General features: G+C 33.7%; 1 protein-coding gene across 5 annotated transcripts in view; it reads left to right on the top strand.

The window, feature by feature from the left end:
* The window catches only part of LARP1B (La ribonucleoprotein 1B), a 103,333-nt gene extending 89,774 nt beyond the window's left edge, over window positions 1-13,559 (top strand). For 4 of the 5 annotated variants that reach the window (XM_031466194.2, XM_064496579.1, XM_031466215.2 and 1 more), the window contains exons 15-19: window positions 4,804-4,964; window positions 5,315-5,459; window positions 10,177-10,286; window positions 10,990-11,117; window positions 12,308-13,559. In XM_031466194.2, coding sequence (XP_031322054.1) covers window positions 4,804-4,964; window positions 5,315-5,459; window positions 10,177-10,286; window positions 10,990-11,117; window positions 12,308-12,553 — 790 coding nt within the window. In that variant the 3' untranslated portion in view covers window positions 12,554-13,559. Of the gene's footprint in view, window positions 1-4,803; window positions 4,965-5,314; window positions 5,460-10,176; window positions 10,287-10,989; window positions 11,118-12,307 lie in introns of those variants that run through there. The other variant, XR_010384908.1, reaches the window with a different exon arrangement.
* Window positions 13,560-19,054: the final 5,495 nt, after the last annotated feature.

Raw genomic sequence — 19,054 nt, 5'->3', positions numbered from 1 at the left:
ATAGACAAATAGATGAATGGAACAGAATAGAGAGCCCAGAAATAGACCCACATAAATATAGTCAAATGGTCTTTGACGAAAGGACCAAAGGCATTACAATGGAGCACAGATAATCTTTCTAACTAATGGTGCTGGAACAGTTGGACATCCACATGCAAAAAATAAGTATAAACATAGATCTTACACCCATCACAAAAATTAACTCAAAATGGATCACAGACCTAAATGTAAAACACAAAACCATAAAACTCTTAGAAGATAAGAGGAGAAAAATCTACCTGATCTTGGGTTTGGTGATGACTTTTTAAATATGACACCAAAAGCAAAATTCATGAAGGAAGAAATAGATAAGCTGGACTTCATTAAATGAAAAACTTTTGCTCTGGGAACAACACTGACAAGAGAATGAGAAGACAAGGCACAGAACGGCAGAAAATATTTGCAAGAGACTTGGTGGGACTACTGTCCAAAATATACAAAGAACTCTTAAAACTCAAGAGTTTAAAAAAAAAAAAACTGATTAGAAAATGGGCCAAAGACCTGGAAAAACATCTCACTAAAGAAGATATATACATGGCAAATAAGCATATGCAGATACTCCACATCATATATCATCAGAGAACTGAAAGAAAGACAACAATGAGATTCTACTACACACACATATTAGAAAAGCTAAAATCCAGAATACTGACAACACTAACTGCTGGTGAGAATGTGGAGCAACAGGAACTCTCATTCATTGATGGTAAGAATGCAAAATAGTACACCCACCTTGGAAGACAGTTTGGAAGTTTCTTGCAAAACTAAACATGCTCTTACCATACAATCTAGCAACTGCCCTCCTTGGTACTTACCCAAAGGAGCTGAAAACTTATGTTCACACAAAAACCTGCACATGAGTGTTTATAGTAGCTTTAATCATAATTGCCAAAACTTGGAAGCAACCAAGATGTCCTTCATTAGGCAAATGGGTAAATAAACTGTAGTATATCCAGACAATGGAATAGTACCCAGTGTTAAAAATAAACAAGTGATCAAACCATGAAAAGACATGGATGAACTGTAAACGCATACTACTAAGTGAAGGAATCCAATTTGAAAAGGCTATATACTGTATGATTTCAACTATTTGACACTCTGGAAAAGGAAAACTATGGAGATAATAAAAAAGACCAGTTGTTTCAAGGGGTTGTGGGTAGGGAGGGATGAATAGGTGGACCAAAGAGGATTTTCTGGGCTGTGAAATACCATGTATGCTACTATAATGATGGCTACATCTGGTTATACATTTACAAGCCAGTGAAATGTACAACACCAAGAGTAAACGCTAATGTAACTACAGACTTTCAGTGATTATGATGTTTCAGTGATTATGATGTATCAGTGTAGGCTCCTCATTTGTAACATATGTACCACTCTGGTGCTAGATGTGGTGAATGTTGATAGTGGGGGAAGCTGTGGTGTGGGGAGCCAGAATACAGAGGGTTTAGGGAAAGCTCAGTACCTTCCACTCAGTAACCCTAATGTTGCCCTAAAAGATAAAGTCTATTAAAAAAAAAAAAAAAGCTGAAGGAGTTCATCACCACTAGACCTTCTCAGCAAGAAATTGTAGTCCTTAGCTTGAAACGAATGGACACTAGACAGTAACATGAAGCCGTATGAAGAAAGAAAGATCTTTGGTAAAAATGCAATTTAATTTGCAACTCCAGTTTCAACTTTCTATGTGATTTAAAAGACAAATGCATTAAAAAAATTAATCTATGTTGGGTATACAGTATATAAATATGTAATCTATGACATCAGTAATAGAAAGGGGAAAACAGAAGTGTATAAGAGCAGAGTTTTTGTTAAGTGTAATCTTCATGATAACCACAAAAAAAAATCAATAGAATATATATAAAAGGAAATGAGAAGGGAATCAAATATTTCACTCAAAAGAAAAAAACAACACAAAAGCAGGCAGTAACAGAGGAAGTGAGGGACAATAAATCTATAAGGCACATAGAAAACTAATAAAGTGGTAGGTGCCTCCTTATCAGTAGTTACTTCAAATGTAAATAGATTGTATTTTCCAGTCAGAAGACAGAGATTGGCAGAATGGTATAAACACATGATCCAACTATATATACTGTCTACTGGAGACTTAGATTCAAAAACACAAATAGATTGAAAATGAAATGGTGGTAAAAGATGCAAATGTAAGAGAGCTGATATTTTAATATCAGACAAAATACACTTTAAATCCAAAAAGAATTATAAGGGATAAGGACATTATATATTAATTGAAGTTCAGTATAAAAGAATATATAACAGTTATAAACATTTATGTAACTAATAGCAGCTGCTCAAGATATATGAAGCAGAAATTGATGGAATTGAGAGGAGAAATAAACAATTCTACAAGAATAGTTGGAGATTTCAATACCCTGCTTTCAATAATGCATAGATCGACCCAACATAAGATGAGTAACAAAATAGAGGACTTGGATAACACTATAAGCAATTAGAACTAACAGACATTTATAGAATATTTCAACCAACAACAACAGAATACAAATTCTGAAGTACACATGGGAAATTCTCCACAATAGACCATGTGTTAGGCCATAATAGAAGTTTCAGTAGAAGTATCACACAAGCTATCTTCTTTTACCTCAGTGGCATGATGTTAGAAATCCTTAACAGAAGGAAAACTGAAAATGTGGAGATTAAACAATACATTTTTAAGCAACTCCTAGGTCAAAGGAGAAATCATGATGGAAATTAGAAAATACAGTTGGCCTTCCACATCCATGGATTCTGCATCTGTGGAGGGTTCTGTAACTAATCCCTCACAAATACTGAGGACTGACTGTACTTAGAGATAAATGAAAACAGAAACACAGCGTACCACATCTTATGGGGTGCAGGGGAAGCAGTGCTTAGAGGGAAATTTGTAGCTATAAATGCCTACATTTAAAAAGAAGAAAGATCACAAATCAATAACATAACATTATACCTTAAGGAACTTAAAAAAGAAGAGCAAACTAAATCCAAAGATAGCAGAAGGAAGGAAATATCAAAGGTTAGAGCAAAGATAAACAATATAGAGAAGAAAACAACAATAGAGAAAATCAATGAAACCAAAAGTTGGTTCTTTGAGAAGATCAACATAACTGACAAACCCTTCTTTAGCTAAACTGCCAGGGGACAAAAGAAGATGCAAGTAACTAAAATCAGAAATGAAAATGGAGATTTTACTACTGACCTTACAGAGAGAAAAAGGATTCTAAGAGAATACTATAAAAAATTATACGTCAACAAATTAGGTAACCTGGAAGAAATGCATAAATTTATTTAAACATATAAATTACCTAAGCTGATTTAAGAAGAAATAAAAAATTCAACCTACCTATAAGAAGTAAAGAGATCAAATCAGTAATCAAAAATCCGTAACAAAATTCTAGACTAAATGGCTTCATTAGTGAATTCTACCAAATATTTGAAGATTTAACACTAATCCTTCTCAGTTTTTTTTTGAGAAATTGAAGAGAAGGGAATGCTTATTCTCTGAGGCCATGAGATCTCTACCGTCAAGACTCAGTTACCTCCTAATACCATCACATTGGAAATTAGGAATTCAACAAATATTTAGTTGATAACAGCAGCCATCGTACTTTGATGTGCTGTTAAAGTGCTTTCTCCCCCTTAACTATTACAATAAAAAACAAAACATATAACATAAAATTTGCCATCTTAACTATTTTTGAGAATATGGTTTGGTAGTGTTAAGTATCTTCACGTTGCTGTGAAACATCTGCAGAACTTTTTCATTTTGCAAAACTACAGCTTCTTTCCCCATTTTGTCACACACAGTAAGTAAGACATGTACTCAAGGGCTGAAATTTCATAAAGTTACTTTTTTTTTTTTCTTCAGCAAGGACATCCTAAGTTGAAACTGGCATTTAAAAAAAAATTCAAGTACATAGCAGTGAATAATACAACCACTAGTAACCACTGCCTGGGTTTACATTAACAGTTTTATACATCATTGCTTTAGCACTATCAGCACAAATGTGAACACAGTGAAAAGGGCAAATAATATCTTAGTATTATTATGAAAATAGTTTTGATTTTGCAGACTTTCTGAAAGGTTTTTGGGAACCCCTCCAAGCATCTACAGACCACATGTTGAGAACCATTTATTTAGATCAGTCTTAGACAGATCATTTTGGTGGCAGAAAGAGGAGAGAGATTGGAAAAACAAGGAGACCAGTTAATTCAAGTGAAAGAGGAGGAAAGCCTCAATTTGAATAATGAAGTGCAGATGAGAAAGAAAAGATATAGGCGAAATATCAGAAATGGAATAGATTTACAGAATTGCAAGTGTGTCTTTGGGATAATGAAATTATTGCCTTTGTACCAGGTTTTATCCCTTGTTTCTGCTGATTCAGTGTATATCATTAACCTAATTACTTATGACGACTGAAAATTTCCCTGCTAACATAAGAAAAATAAACTAATCTAAACTAAATTAATAATGGATCTAGAAGAGGAATAAGCTAATTATTTAATTATGTGCTTCTACTTACAGTTTTAGTTTGAGAATTTATGACTATGTTCTTTATCAACTTTGGAATTTACCCATGTATTGAACATAAATAGCAATTCATATGTAGATCTGTATGTTCAGTAGTTTAGGTGAGTTTTGGGGACTAATGTCTTTTCCACTGCTCAGACTCTCAGTAACAAATAGTTCAAATTGGTTTAAGCACTTGGTTCTTGATATTTCAGTTTGAACACATTTTCCCCCTCCTCAAACAGCAGTTCAAATGCTTCGCCTTCAGAAGGTGCACCACTAGTAGGAAGTTATGGATGTACTCCTCATTCATTCCCGAAGTTCCAGCACCCTTCTCATGAACTTTTGAAGGAAAATGGCTTTACCCAACAAGTATACCACAAGTATCGTCGAAGATGCCTAAGTGGTAAGATACCTTCCTTTGTATATCTATATTTAAAATTAAAATATAATTCTAAAAAATTAAAATTGTGACATTTAATATCAGGTTAAAATATTCTTCTGTTACAATTTCCTTAAGTAGATGTGCTTATATATATATTCTTTATTCATGTATTTTGTACTTTAGACATATTATGAAGTAAAGTTTAGTATATCTTATTACTATTGGCAAATACTTAAATTTGAGCAATGTGTCAGAAAATGGATTATTAGTTCTTTGTTTAGAAGAAACCCAAATACGTTTTGAGGATTCATGTTTCGGCTTTATTTTTTTTTAAGTTATATAAAACATCTGCTGTTTTGATTTTTTTCCAGAGAGAAAACGCTTGGGAATTGGCCAGTCCCAAGAAATGAATACCCTCTTTCGTTTCTGGTCCTTTTTCCTCAGAGATCATTTCAATAAAAAAATGTATGAGGAATTTAGACAACTTGCTTGGGAAGATGCAAAAGAAAATTACAGGTCAAATATTTTCTCATGTTTTTACACTTGGAGTTTTTTAAAAATACTAAAAACTAGTACTGAAGTAGCCTGATTTTGAATTGTGAAACCGAAGAGAGGGCTATATTTAAGTTGTCTGTTGCTGCATAGCATATTACCCCAAAACTCAGAAGCTTAAAACAGCGAACGTTTATTAGTTCACAGTTTCTGAAGGTCAAGACTCCAGAAACAGCTTAGTTGGATGGCCCTGGCTCAGGTCTCTTACAGGACTGCAGTCAAGGTATTGGACAGGGCTGCAGTCTCTGAAGACTTAACAGGCTAGAGGATCCTCTTCAAGCTCATTTGCATGTGTGTTGGCAGGAAGCTTCAGCACCTCACCAAATAGGCCTCCCCGTAGGGCATTTCACAACATGACTTCACCCAGAGTGAATGATTTAAGAAACGGGGAGAACTTCCAAGATGGAAGCCTCAGTGTCTTATATAACCTGTACTTGTAAGTGACATCACTTCTGTCATGTTAATAGTGTTCACACAGACCAGCCCTGGTACAGTGTGGAAGGAGACTACACAGAGTTGCTCGTATCGAGAGGTAGGATTATTTGGAACCATCTTAGGGTCTGATACAAAGGCCAAATGAAATTTAAAAGAGAGATTTTTCTCATTCTTGTTCCCACCATTACAGATTTATCTTGGATGTGCATATGCATCCCCAAGTTGATACATGCTTAGAGCCAAACCAGTTGTTAAGATTCCTTGAGTCCAGAAAAAGTAAGGCCTCTCATGGTACATCCTGACTCACCTGTTCAATCTCGTTTTTTCCTACAACAGTTGACCCTTGAGCAATATGGGTTTCAACTGCATAGGTCCTTATATGCAGATCTGAAAAATCAGTATTAAATCCTACAGCACTGCATAATCCGTGCTTGATTGAATCTGCTGATGAGGAACTGAAGATACAGAGGAACCATGTATATGTGAAGGGCCAACCTTAAGTTGCACTCAGATTTCTGACTGGGAGCGTTGGAGCTCTTAACCCTCATACGTTGAAGGGTCAGCTGTAGTCTTCCAGGCCACAGTAGTACTGAAATACATACTCTGCAAATGAACTGAGCTCTGTAGCCTCTAGACATCTGTACATATTTTTACCTCTGCTTGCTCTTCTCTTCTTCCTCCCTCTGCTTTGCTAACTCTTCTTTTTTGCCCAGATTAGATCTTGCTTCCTTGAGAAATGTTTAGGGTTAAGTTTGTGCCTGTAGGACTGAGTTGAGACCAGACCAAGAGGGAGAGAAGCAACATGAAATGGACTCATGCAAGCTTTTTATTCCTGGGAAAAGGGAGGAAGGAAAGATGAGATGGAAGCAGAAAAAAGATAATTTCCCACTGAATATTTACCTGAATTTACCCTTCTTCAGTTTCTAAAAATAGATTCCTCTTGTAAATCTCAAATAAGAATATATTATTAATCAGATATTGTGGTATTCAAGAGGAATACAAGATGTTACAAATAAATTTTTCTGAAAAAAATTTACATTTGCACTGACTTGTGTAAAAATAAAGCCCATTTAATTTTCATCTAGAATCTTTATCAGATAAAGGAATGACAGATACATGGCATGTGTACCTCTGTTTCCCTCTCCTCTGTCCATTACTGACATCTTTAATCATCCCAGCATTGTTTAATATTGTTCTTGAATTCAGATTTATAGTCTTTATCACAGCTTTAATAGCTTCTGCCAGTTTACCAAACTTGGCACAAAAGGCAAAATTTGCCATTTCTGATCTCAGTGTTCTCATTCAGACTATGGTTTTCTACCCACTAGTGGGTTGTGAAATCAGTTTAGTGGTTGTGACTTACTTAAAAATACAGTGGAAAATATAAGACTACACTGATCATAGTAGGATTAATATGTATTATAATTCATACATGCATACAAATTTAAGAATTACTTGCAAAGCTTATATATGCTTTTTTTTTTTTAACTTTTTGCTTGTGAGGGGAGGTAGTTAGGTTTATTTACTTATTTTTAGAGGAGGTGCTAGGGATTGAACTCGAGACCTTGTGTATGCTAAGAAAGTCCTTTACCACTTGAGCTACACCCTCCCCCACTTATATATGCTTTTATGTACACACACATATATGTGAGTGATGTGTTGACTTGGTCACAAGGTAAAATATTTTATTACTATTGGATTTAGAAAAGTATGAAAGCCTCTGTTATAATTAATCTTAGTTTATTTAGCTATTTAGGCACACAATTTGTTTGTTCCTCAGGACATTCTATTAACTATTCTGATCCCATTTCTACCCAAGTCTAGATAGAGAGTTCCTATTCTTTGTTCCTGTGGTATTCTGTGTATGTTTCTAATTGCTTTTTAAAACAATTTTCTAATTTGGTCTGTTTCTGCAGTATTCATAACTAGACTGGATTAGCTACTCCTTAGAAAGTATAGCACAGTGGTTAAGCACCTGAAGGCTTTGAAATCAAACCTGGTTTTGAGTCCCAGCTCAGTAACTTACTGTGACCTTGGCAAGTTATAATCCCAGTAAGTTTTAGGTTCTTTTTAAAGTGAAGAGTGTATAGCTCAAGTAGTAGAGCGCATGTTTAGCATGCACAAGGTCCTAGCTTCATTCCCCAATACCTCCTCTAAGAAAACAAATAAATAAAGCCAATACCCCACACACACAAAAAAAGAATAAAGTGGGGGGAAATTATGGTAGGTAGATACCCTCATAGGGTTGTTGTGAAGATTAAACAAAACAGAACATGTAAAGTACTTAACATATCTGATATACATGATAAGTCTTGAATAAATGGTTATTCTGTTGGGAAGAAGACTAGTACTAAATATATCCATTGACTAATGACAGCAGTAAGATGGTTTCAAGAAGGAAGGAGAGAAATAACATTTATTACATACATATCTGCAATGTGCCAGCTCTGGTCTAAGTGCTTTACAAATATTATCTGTTCTTGAAAAGTAGGATATTATTATTATTCTCATTTTTAGGGATATGATTATAAGCCTAGAATTCAAATATAGTTCTTTCTGGTTCTCAGCCTTTATGTTTTCCCCTCCTCTGAGCTGAGGAGTAAGTGAGCAAATGAAAGAAGCTGGTCATTTGCTCCTGCTCTTCACTCCAGCACTTATGCTGCATATTTGGGTTGTGTTATTAATGTCATATTTTGGACCTTTGGAACTAGTTTGCTAAAAAATAAGACTAGAAATTCAAATATTGTAGTGGTTCATTGGCCTTTACCAATAATCTAAGAATTCTAACATTCCTCTAAAATGTCATTTACTCGATAAAACCCCAGATTTCTCAGTTCTGCTTTCCAGAAAGAAAGAAAGAAGGAGGCCTAGGATCCACCTGCAAAGATTATGATTTCATTGGTTTGGAGAAGAGACCGGGCATTAGCATCTAGGCATCTTTTAAAAGCTCCCCAGATACTCTGTATCTGTAACCAAGTTTGAGAACCACTGGTATCAATATAATCTGAGCCCATAGGGGAGTGTCAAGGCAGTTTTGTCATTTGAGCTGGTGTTACTTTAGTCCTCAGTTTCCTTAGCCTTTAATAATACAGGCTCAAAGAATGGCATCACTTATGGCTACCAAAGGAAAAAGCTCATGGTAGTGATTCATTGGTAGTCCTAGAATTCTCTCGGCACCTTGCCAAGAGACCTCTTTATTCTTCTGAAGAGACCATTAGTCTCCATCTTGTAAATAAGCTGGTTACAAAAGACATATACATACAGACACAGACACACACACCCTTCTTCCTATAAATAACAACCAGGCAGTATTATGTTACCAGGACTAAAGAAATTGTGGCTTCTACTCCAGTGAGGCACCCAGAATGACTTAAGGATTCCAGCTGAGGAGTTTTTTGATTGTGACATGTTTTAGTTGAGTGAACTAGGCAGTCCTTTTACTGCTGTCCATTGATCTTGTCCATGTCCACTCTCATGGGTTCTGCTCATCACCATTAGTTGAAGATTGAGCCCATGTAGTTTCCTGATTCACTGTCCAAAACTTGCCTCAGTTTCTCTAGGTAGTTATAAGAGGAAACATTTATTTTCTGATTTATGTAGTGATTACAATTCTTTTGGCAAAATATCTTTTATTAAATGTACTTTATAACTAAAGCAGGAAGGCTCTCTTAGGCCATTTAATTAGGTTTGTCCCTTTATAGTTTAGTCAACCACACCTAGGGTCTATGGCCCAAGAGTATGGTGTTTATCTCTCTACCGTAAAAAAATATTCAATAGTATTTAATACCATGCACTAACATCATTATAAACCTTAGTTTAGGAAAAAAAATCTAAAACATTGCCAATTTGTCACTAAATGTTTTTTTAAAATTGAAGTATAGTTGATTTACAATGTTGTGTGTCGCTAAACATTTTAACCAATTCTTCGAAATACCAGGGAGAGATTCTCTGTCTGTCCAAAGAAGCCATACTCTAGTTGTCCAAGGGTTGCCTCTTATTCTGCAGATTCCCAGTGTACCTCCATGAAATGCTATGGCTGAGTTAACAAAAATAGCAAAGCCAGCTATGGATTTCTAGTTACCACTTCAGCTAAAAATCTGCATACTAAACATTACATACATTTAAACATTTTTGTTTGGGATTATTTGTGCCATGTTTGCTTGTATCAATGCTATTAGTTAATATGAGATGTTTGCATTATTATAGCAAAAATTTTATTATAAACCTTTCCCCCTCTGCTCGACAGGTATGGATTAGAGTGTCTGTTCAGGTTTTATAGTTATGGACTGGAAAAAAAATTCAGACAAGAAATTTTTAAGGATTTCGAAGAAGAAACCAAAAAAGACTACGAATCTGGTAAAACAAAACAAAACAACAACCTTATTCTACTTGGAAATTGTAAACCTAAGTCTGTCAATAAATAGGGGGGTAGTTCATAACTTATTTTTCAGGGAAAACCACTTAAGACTTTCAGGACACTACAGTTCATGATGAAGGATGGAGCACCATATAGTAAGAAGGCCTTTCCTGTGAGGTGTTGGAAAAATAAGCACTCCCAAGTGTTTCCTTTATGGATTTGTTTTTTGCCATTATTCCTTTGACAAACATGACTACTCACTGATGTCCTGTTACATGAAATTTCTGTGTTAACATGAGCAGATACGCTTGGAAATGTGGAACAGCACAGTGGCTAGCAGTACAAGCACTGGGCTAGATCCTTAAGTCTGAATCCCATTTCCACTAGTAGCTCTGTGGCAGTAAGTTACTTACCCTTGTTAGCCTCAGTTTACCCATCAGTAATATACACAAGAGCACCTGTATTACAGGGTTATATATAGTTCAAATTAGTTTAGTATATAATAAGCCATTTGCATAAAACTAAATATGTGGCAAATGCTCAGTAAATGTTAGCTGCCAGTATTCATTACAGTGTCTTATTCTCAAGATCTAGATAAAATGTGTATTAGAAGACATGGTTTAACGCTGGTAGGCTCATATTCAATATGCATCATTTTTTAAAGATTCTGTATAATTTGTCATGTATATTCTTTGTTATTAGGTCAGCTATATGGATTAGAAAAGTTTTGGGCTTATCTAAAATATTCTCAATCTAAGATGCAGTCTGTTGACCCAAAACTTCAAGAATACCTCTGTAGCTTTAAGAAGTTGGAAGACTTCCGTGTTGATGTAAGTTTTAAGTCCTTTCCCCTGTATCTTTTTATTACTCTTATATTTAATCAGTGACTTTCTGAACTTTAAAAATTTTTATTTTTTAACTTTTATTTTGATATTTTAACTTTCCAGTTTTGAAATCAAACTTTACAACAGGTACAAAAATAGTATAGAAAATTCCCATATACTCTGTTTACCCAGAGTCCCTAAATGTTAACATCTTACATAACCACAGTACACTTGTCAGGTCACTTTAATTTTGTTACGCACCTATAATTAAACATTTTATAGATTTAGTAACTTTTATGTGGCTATGTTACTAAATTCTCACTACAGTTTGTAAATTTTTCACTTTTTATGTACTTATGTTCTAGTTTTTATAACATGTGCTGGTATAACATGGATTTAGGTTTCCATGCATAATAAAATGAGAGCAAGAATGTCATATGTGCATCTGTAGAAACAGGAGAATAGGCTTTAAACAATTTGATTTCAAGAGGAAAAGGAAAACATTAAAAAAAAAAAAGAATGGAGTGAATATAAGCAGATAAAAGAGAAGGAGGAAGAAAAGAGAAATAAGGAAAAAGAAAGTTTAGGTGCATCTCTGCTTAACCTTACAATTTGTTTGATTGTAGTTTTATATAAATGGATTTGATAGCTCCATAATGGAGTTAACAGAACTGCCTATGTCTCTGGAATTAAAGAATTAGGTTTCTAGAGTGGTCCAGCCAGTTCTGTCACAAAGACATCCGTGCTCTGTAAGAGTAACTTTGCCCTATCTGAACAGCAGCTAAGAATTCAGGCCTCTGCTTTTAAATACGATGGAAGTTTGGAGAAGGAAGGGATTAGAGTTATAAATGCTTTGCAGTTGACAGAAGTTGAATAAAGAAGAAAAATAGCATCTCTGTAACATTTTCTCGGAGGCAAGGAACCCAGCCTTATGGTTATATTCTACTATGTAGTTCAAGCCTAAAACAGGAGTAGCTTAATAAATGTGAATGAAAGAGTGAAAATACTAGTAGGCTGTTATAGTTAGGGAGGAAATTTAAGTTTAATATCTTATACTACTGTTAAGTTTTCGTAACACTAATAAAATCTACTGAAGCACCAACGTAGTTTCCCTCTGTTAGAAAAAATCTGGCTTTAGATTTTGAAGGGAGAAAAAATAGTAAAATCATCACTATGTTGTATTTCATAATTTGCAGCCCCCTATTGTTGAGGAATTTGGAAGAAAAAGACATTCATCTACTTCTGGTGAGGAGAGTAATCGTCACAGACTTCCATCTTATTCCTCTGCAAAGCCACTGAATGCTGCTAAGCATACACCTGCCAATCAGCTTCAGGTCCCAACAAACTCTCCCAGAAGGAGTACTTCCCAGCAGTCCAGTGACAATTCACACCAGAACAGTGCTGCCTCAGTCTCAACAAATGGTGAACTGCCTGAGAAATAGACTCTTAACAAAAGTCGTTTGCCCTTGAAATCAACATTTACATCAGTATTTATTTGGGAAAATCTTCTGATGTTTAATTATGATAATCAGAAAAAGAAAAAGGAAGAAAAGTGGTAGCATTTTTTCTAGCAAGATAAATTCTGGAAACGTTTTTCCTGATTTCACGAACAAGGATAGTTTTGGTGACCTTTTATAGAGATCCTCTAGTAATGTATTTTGGTTTCAGTATTTCTTTTTCAAAGCCATTTGTTTACAAGAACAGCATTCCTTAAATATATACAAAAACAGCAGGAATGCCTAACATTTTGGCTCATACTTCTTAAAGAAGATATAGTATGTTGTATTCATCTCTTCTATAGAGCTTTCTTGAAGAATCCAATTACCCCAACCATCAATTCATATTTGAACTTATCAAAAACAAAGGATGATTACGTATATATTTTTTAAATTCAAAAAAAGAATATGAAATGATACAGTTACTTTTCTTTTTAGATGTATAGTTTAAAGGGAACTTTTTTTATATACAAAAGTGGAAATATATTGTGGTTAGATTGAAGTATGTGCACTTTGGATGTTGTGTTTTGCTTTTTCTCCCCCCCAGTCACAACTCATGATTTCCATAGTTATTATTGTGTTGGTGCAGTGTTCTGAATTGGCTTCAGCTGGTTACGTATCAGGAGCGATTTACTTTTTGTGACTATATAAACCTGTGTGAGTAATTGAAAACTGGGTTGGGATTGGTTGGAATATTGTTCTAAATTAACTAAATCTTACATTGTTTTGAATACATCTGCTGTTGTACATTCTGCAGATGTGTATGTCACAAGCAGTCAGATTATCTTCAATTTAAAAGGAGTACCTAGTTTTTCCTTTTTGTGTCTTTTAGTTTTATTTTATGCCTATAAGTGTTTTCAAGAAACAAACTAGTTTTTATTGCTGTTGCAACTGATGTAAATAATAGTTTCAGTTTTTGTGGGAATTAAAATAAAGCACTTATTCTAAATTATTTGAATTGATTTTTTAATTATTTTTGTTTTAGAATATAGTTGAAAAGCTGTAATTTTCAAATTCTGCTGGTAGAAGACCATTGCATTTTGTGAATGAAGTTTCAGTTTTAAACTTGTATCTATTTTTATTTAGCTCATATATTTTCTTGTATTGGCAGATGCAGCTAGTTTAATACACTTAATTAATTTATTTTCTTTTTGATGTATTGTTCTTATAGAATGACAGCATTGAAATACATATCTTTGGATAAATGGACAATTCATTAAATAAGAGATTTTCATTAGGTTATTTCCTATGAATAAATGATAATCTGTAGTTTTGTAATATTTAATATTTGAGGTCATTTTGATGTTTTAATTTTAAGAAATTGTCAAATTCAAAAACTCAAAATCTACTTAGATCTTGGAAAGAGAATGCAAAACAGCTAATAGACTTAGAATAATAAATTTTTTAATGTTTTATTAACTGTGTATATAGTTCTGGCTTTCCAGTGAGAAATTTCCAAACCTCGTTTATTCTTTTTCTCAGTATCCTTTTTTTGTTGAACACATACATCTGAAACCTGTATTTAACCTAAGGTTACTTCTACTCACCTAAATATGCAGGTGTAAATTTGATTGGGAAATTGTATGAAAACACAGTAATCAAGAGTTTTATAATATGTAATAAATTAATAATTTTATATTATTTTGATTATAAAAGCAACACATGTACATTGGGAAATTTAGAAAAGCACAAAGAAGAAAATAAAATACCCTTTTAAGAGGAAAAAACCAAAATTGGTATCATGATATACATATAACATTATAACCTGCTTTTTTCACATGGAGGTGAGCATTTTCTGATGTCATTAATATTTCTACACCATGACTTTTACAAGTTGCATAGTATTACAGCATGTGGATGTACCATAGTTTATTTAGCTAAATCCCCTGTGGTTGACTTTAGCATGTGGCCGGGTTTGGGATGTTACAAACAACAATTTAATTAATAATACCCCTACAGATAAATCTTGATATATAAACTTGGAGTTACTGCCTAGCATAAATTCCTAGAAGTTGAAATTCTATGTAAAAATGTATTCCCATTTGAAGCACTCTAGAATGGTTGAGCAGTTTATACTTTCACCAACAGCATCTGCTTTTCTGTATCCTCAGCAACACTGGTTATTAAAATTATTTTTCTTTGATAGATTGAGAAAAATATTTTTTAAATTTTATTTTAATCAGGTTACTAATGAGTGATAATTTTTATTGTTTATTAACTACATTATTTGTAGATGATTTGATCATATCCTTAATGTTTTCCTTTTGGAGTGATTCTTTTTCTAATTGATTTATAGACCTCTTTTACTTATCCAGATTATTAACCGTTTGCTTTCTACTTTTGTTTATGTATGTTTGACATGGTATGTACATTTCTTTGATAAAATTTTAAAAATTATACTCCCTAAATTCCAAATGTGAATCTCAAGCAAATAAAAGCATTGTTATTCATTGAAAAGAAAAACATTATTGACTGTAAGTCTAAATAGCTCTACTCAAAATTTATGTAAGTTCCTAGAGACTTTAGATGCTTCCTTTCTGTGATTTTGCATCTTTCAATTTTATTAAATAAAAAAAGGCAACATTAAAATGTTTAAATCCATACTACTTGTGCTTTTAAAGGAATAATTGAAGCCACTTTTGGAATTCTTTATACTAAAAGGAATTAAGAAAGAAAATTATGTTCTAAAATAGATACCACTTTAGTTGTTAAATAGATTTTCTTTTTAAACTGGCTTTACCAGTTTGGGACTTCACTCTGACATTCTCTCATACTTCTCTTTGCCATTATCCTGAATGATGCTACCTCTTTCCTTTCTGTGCTTAATTGTATCTTTTGCCTAATTTGTTAGATCCATGACACTGCTTTTTTTTTTAAAAAATTACAATATAGTCGATTTACAATATTGTGTTAGTTTCAGGTGTACAGCAAAGTGTTTAGGTTATATATATTTTTTTCAGATTCTTTTCCTTTATAGGTTATTACAAGATACTGAGTATAGTTCTCTGTGCTTTACAGTAAATCCTTGTTTGGAAACTGCTTATTTTTATTTTATTACATAGGAGACTGATCCAAGAGTAATACCTAACTATATCGCCACTAGATGGCAGAATGGAATAACTCAGATGCGTAAGTCTTTTTTGTGTGTGTGTGTGTGTGTGTGTGTGTGTGTGTTTTGGAGAACTCTTACTCCATCTTGTGGTGATATATAATTATATCAATTACTCTTGCATTCCTAATAGTCACATGTGTCTAAACAACTCATGATTACTTTGTTAGGGCAATGCCTAACTGTGCTTAGTTACTAGTAAATAAATACAGTAACAGTGTTAAGATTTGTGTGTGGTTAAAGATAAAAATACTATTGCATTGAATTTTTTTGTCATTTCACTTAAAAGCTTGAAGTACTTTATTAGCATTATTTGTGATTAACTCTCAAAGATGCAAACAAGGCAAGAAAATTGTAAGATGCATCTATTTAAATGTCTAGCTAACCTAAGCTGTGTAGTTAAATCCTGCCTGAAACATGAGAAACTTAAAACTTAAAACTAGATGGTACTCATGACTAGAACAAATTTTTGTCACGTAGCTAGCTGAATGGCAGAGCAAGGATTTAAACTTGAGTAGTCTGGCTCCAGACCTCAAGCTATTCATCTTAACCAGACTTTAACAGCTTGAAATCTTTAATAGCTTGAAATATTGGAACATATGACACTGACTCTAAAATGCAACTGCAGTGATTCTTAACTATTATAAAATCAAGATTAGATTCTTGTGGTTAAGACTGTGAAGTTGTATCACAGGCATCTTCAGTAATGAATGGTCTAGTGGAATACTTACATGTATTAAGTTCTATATGGTAAATCCTCTTTGGTGGGGGGTATTGTGATTAGGGATAATATCATATATGTGTTTAAATGTTTTCCTAGAATTAGGTAAGGTAAAATAAAAATGAAACATTTTATTCAGAATACAATTAGAAATTTTAGATTACATTAGGGTTATTATTGTCAACTGAAGATACAATCAGAAATAGTGGTATTCTATTCTTTAAAAAGCTTGAAGGAAATATGCCACATGGTTAATTTACAGGAAGCATCTCTAGCTTTATACCAGATTATTGAATTCTTTATAATGAGCCTGTTTTTAACTTTGCCAGTTAAGACATGATTTGGTTAATAAAATGGTTTCTACCAATATACTATACATATTTGCTTCAGATTAAAAAGAGAATTTGCTGTTTGTTGTTTTGATTTCTTTTTTTCCAGATAGTGAGTGTATCAAGTCTACAAAATTGAATACCTTTCTCAGGGTGTTTTAAGGTATGTTAGACTTTCATTGCAACATGAACGTAATCAAAGTACTGTAATGTTTTTAATATTAAAAATTTCTGGTTTCTAGTTGAATGCCCTTGAGTATAATCTAAGGTGAGACTGTCTTATAATGGGTTAAGAGAAGGATTTTGAGAAGAAGGGTCTTTGAGGTCCCAAAATTTAATATGTAGAATTTTACGTACTTATATATTCTTTGGAGGAGATAATCCATAGCTTTTATCAGATTCCTACCAAGATTTATGATCTTAAATAAGTTTAATGACCACTGCTCTAGAAACAACGTAGCTGATTTGATAGAAACATGAATTGAATCCTGGTTCTTCTCACTAAGTTACAGTCCTTCAGCTACAAAATTGCCTTTACCTCATAGTGTTATAAAGATTAAATATAAAGTACTTAACACAGTATCTGGCGTTGAGTAAGCACTCAGTAAACACTAGCTATTATTTGGACTAAGAACTAGACCAGGCTATCTTCAGGTATGTGAAGATATTTTCTCCAATAGGCTATGAATATCATTTTAAATCTTCATGTGAAATAAACCTACCTAAAACAATTAATTGGTAAATAAAAGTCAGATTCCTTGTGATTGTTTTGTTGTCCTAGGATAATAAAGTTATGAACACTTTTCTGCCCTTGTGGTGGCTCACTTACCTCCACGTGAGAAGTAGTAGGGTGCCTGGATGCTGCTATTTCTGCTGACTGTGAACAACCGACAAGGGTATGAATTCCGTGAAGCGGTCACCAAGTTATGAATCTAATTTATCATGTCTCACTTTTAGTTCTTCCCTCTTGTTTATTCAGTTAACAATTTTGCTCATTGTATTTTCCCAACATCACCACAATCTTGTTACTTTTGCCTCGTTTTAAATATCCAGTTCCTGAGCAGGATAGGAGAATCTACCTTTCCATGACCTCTCCCAGGCTCAGTGACAGTCCAGTGATCTCCCCTGCCACTTACTTTCTTTCACATGAACCTTAGTATATAGTATAAGGAGCAAGGGAGGCACTGAAATATCTCACAAGCTTGTCAAAAACACACTGTTAGAAACTCCCTTTGGGTTGTCAAGGCACTATGGTATAATGCGGTGGTCCTCAAGTTGGGGGTATGCCCAGGAGTACATAAATACTTTAAGAGTTTACATAGGCATAGATCATTTCAAAGGAATTGATTTCTAAATTCTCAACTGCCATAAGAACTCTTTCCTAAAACTGATTTATCTGATGATATGCTCCAGTTCCTAAGTCTTTTTCCTACATTTTAAAAGAAATATAGATTGCCCTTAGCCATCCCAAATATTACTCTAGATGTGAAAAGTCATGTCAGGCCACACAAAAATGAAACCTTTAATGATTCATCGAGCTCTCATAAATTCATAAGACTCGCTGAATTTCTCTACTTAATAAATATTTTTATTAAGGATAAGGCTTTGTGTGTATTTTTGGTTGGTTCATTGTGTTATTCAATGAGAGTTAGAACGTGTTTTTATCAAATTATATAAAATATGTACTACAGTTACTGCCAGTCCTCATCTTACTGCATCTGATAAAATATTTTTAATTTTTCTACTTCCTATTTATAGGATATATTATTTTTAAAATAGCTGCCAAACAAATTTGTTTTTAGCAGATGAAAACCTTCTCTTTCATTAAATATCTTTAAAAACTTGAATCATGATTCTTCTCAAGATAAGCATTTCTAATAAAACTTGGTGGTGGAGATTGTCAAGCTGTTTATCCAGTCCAATTCTCCTTCCCCTGGTCACACTGCTAGACTGCATGCTCATCCTTCTGCTGTTTTAGACTTGCTAGTATAACTGGTTCTGGATACTGGAAGGCAGAGAAGGTAAGGGGCACTACTTTGAGGCCTGCCCACGTGCTATCTCCACACTCATTCTTTCCTTTCTTGACTTTGTGGAAACTACATGTGGAAGATAGCAGAGCCCCAAGGTAAGAGGAATCTGTGTCCCTGAATCACCACCTAGTCCCTTTTGGGACTCTATATCATCAAGAAATAGTCTTTTACTGTATTAAGCCATCAAGAACTTGACATTTATCTGTTACAGTAGTTAGCATTACCTTAACTGATAATGAAAAATTTACTATTTATGTG

This window comes from Camelus dromedarius, chromosome 1 (assembly GCF_036321535.1).
Source record: "Camelus dromedarius isolate mCamDro1 chromosome 1, mCamDro1.pat, whole genome shotgun sequence".
Classification (NCBI taxonomy): domain Eukaryota; kingdom Metazoa; phylum Chordata; class Mammalia; order Artiodactyla; family Camelidae; genus Camelus; species Camelus dromedarius.
Note: the sequence above shows the minus strand (reverse complement) of the source record. Positions and strands in the feature narration are given on the sequence as shown.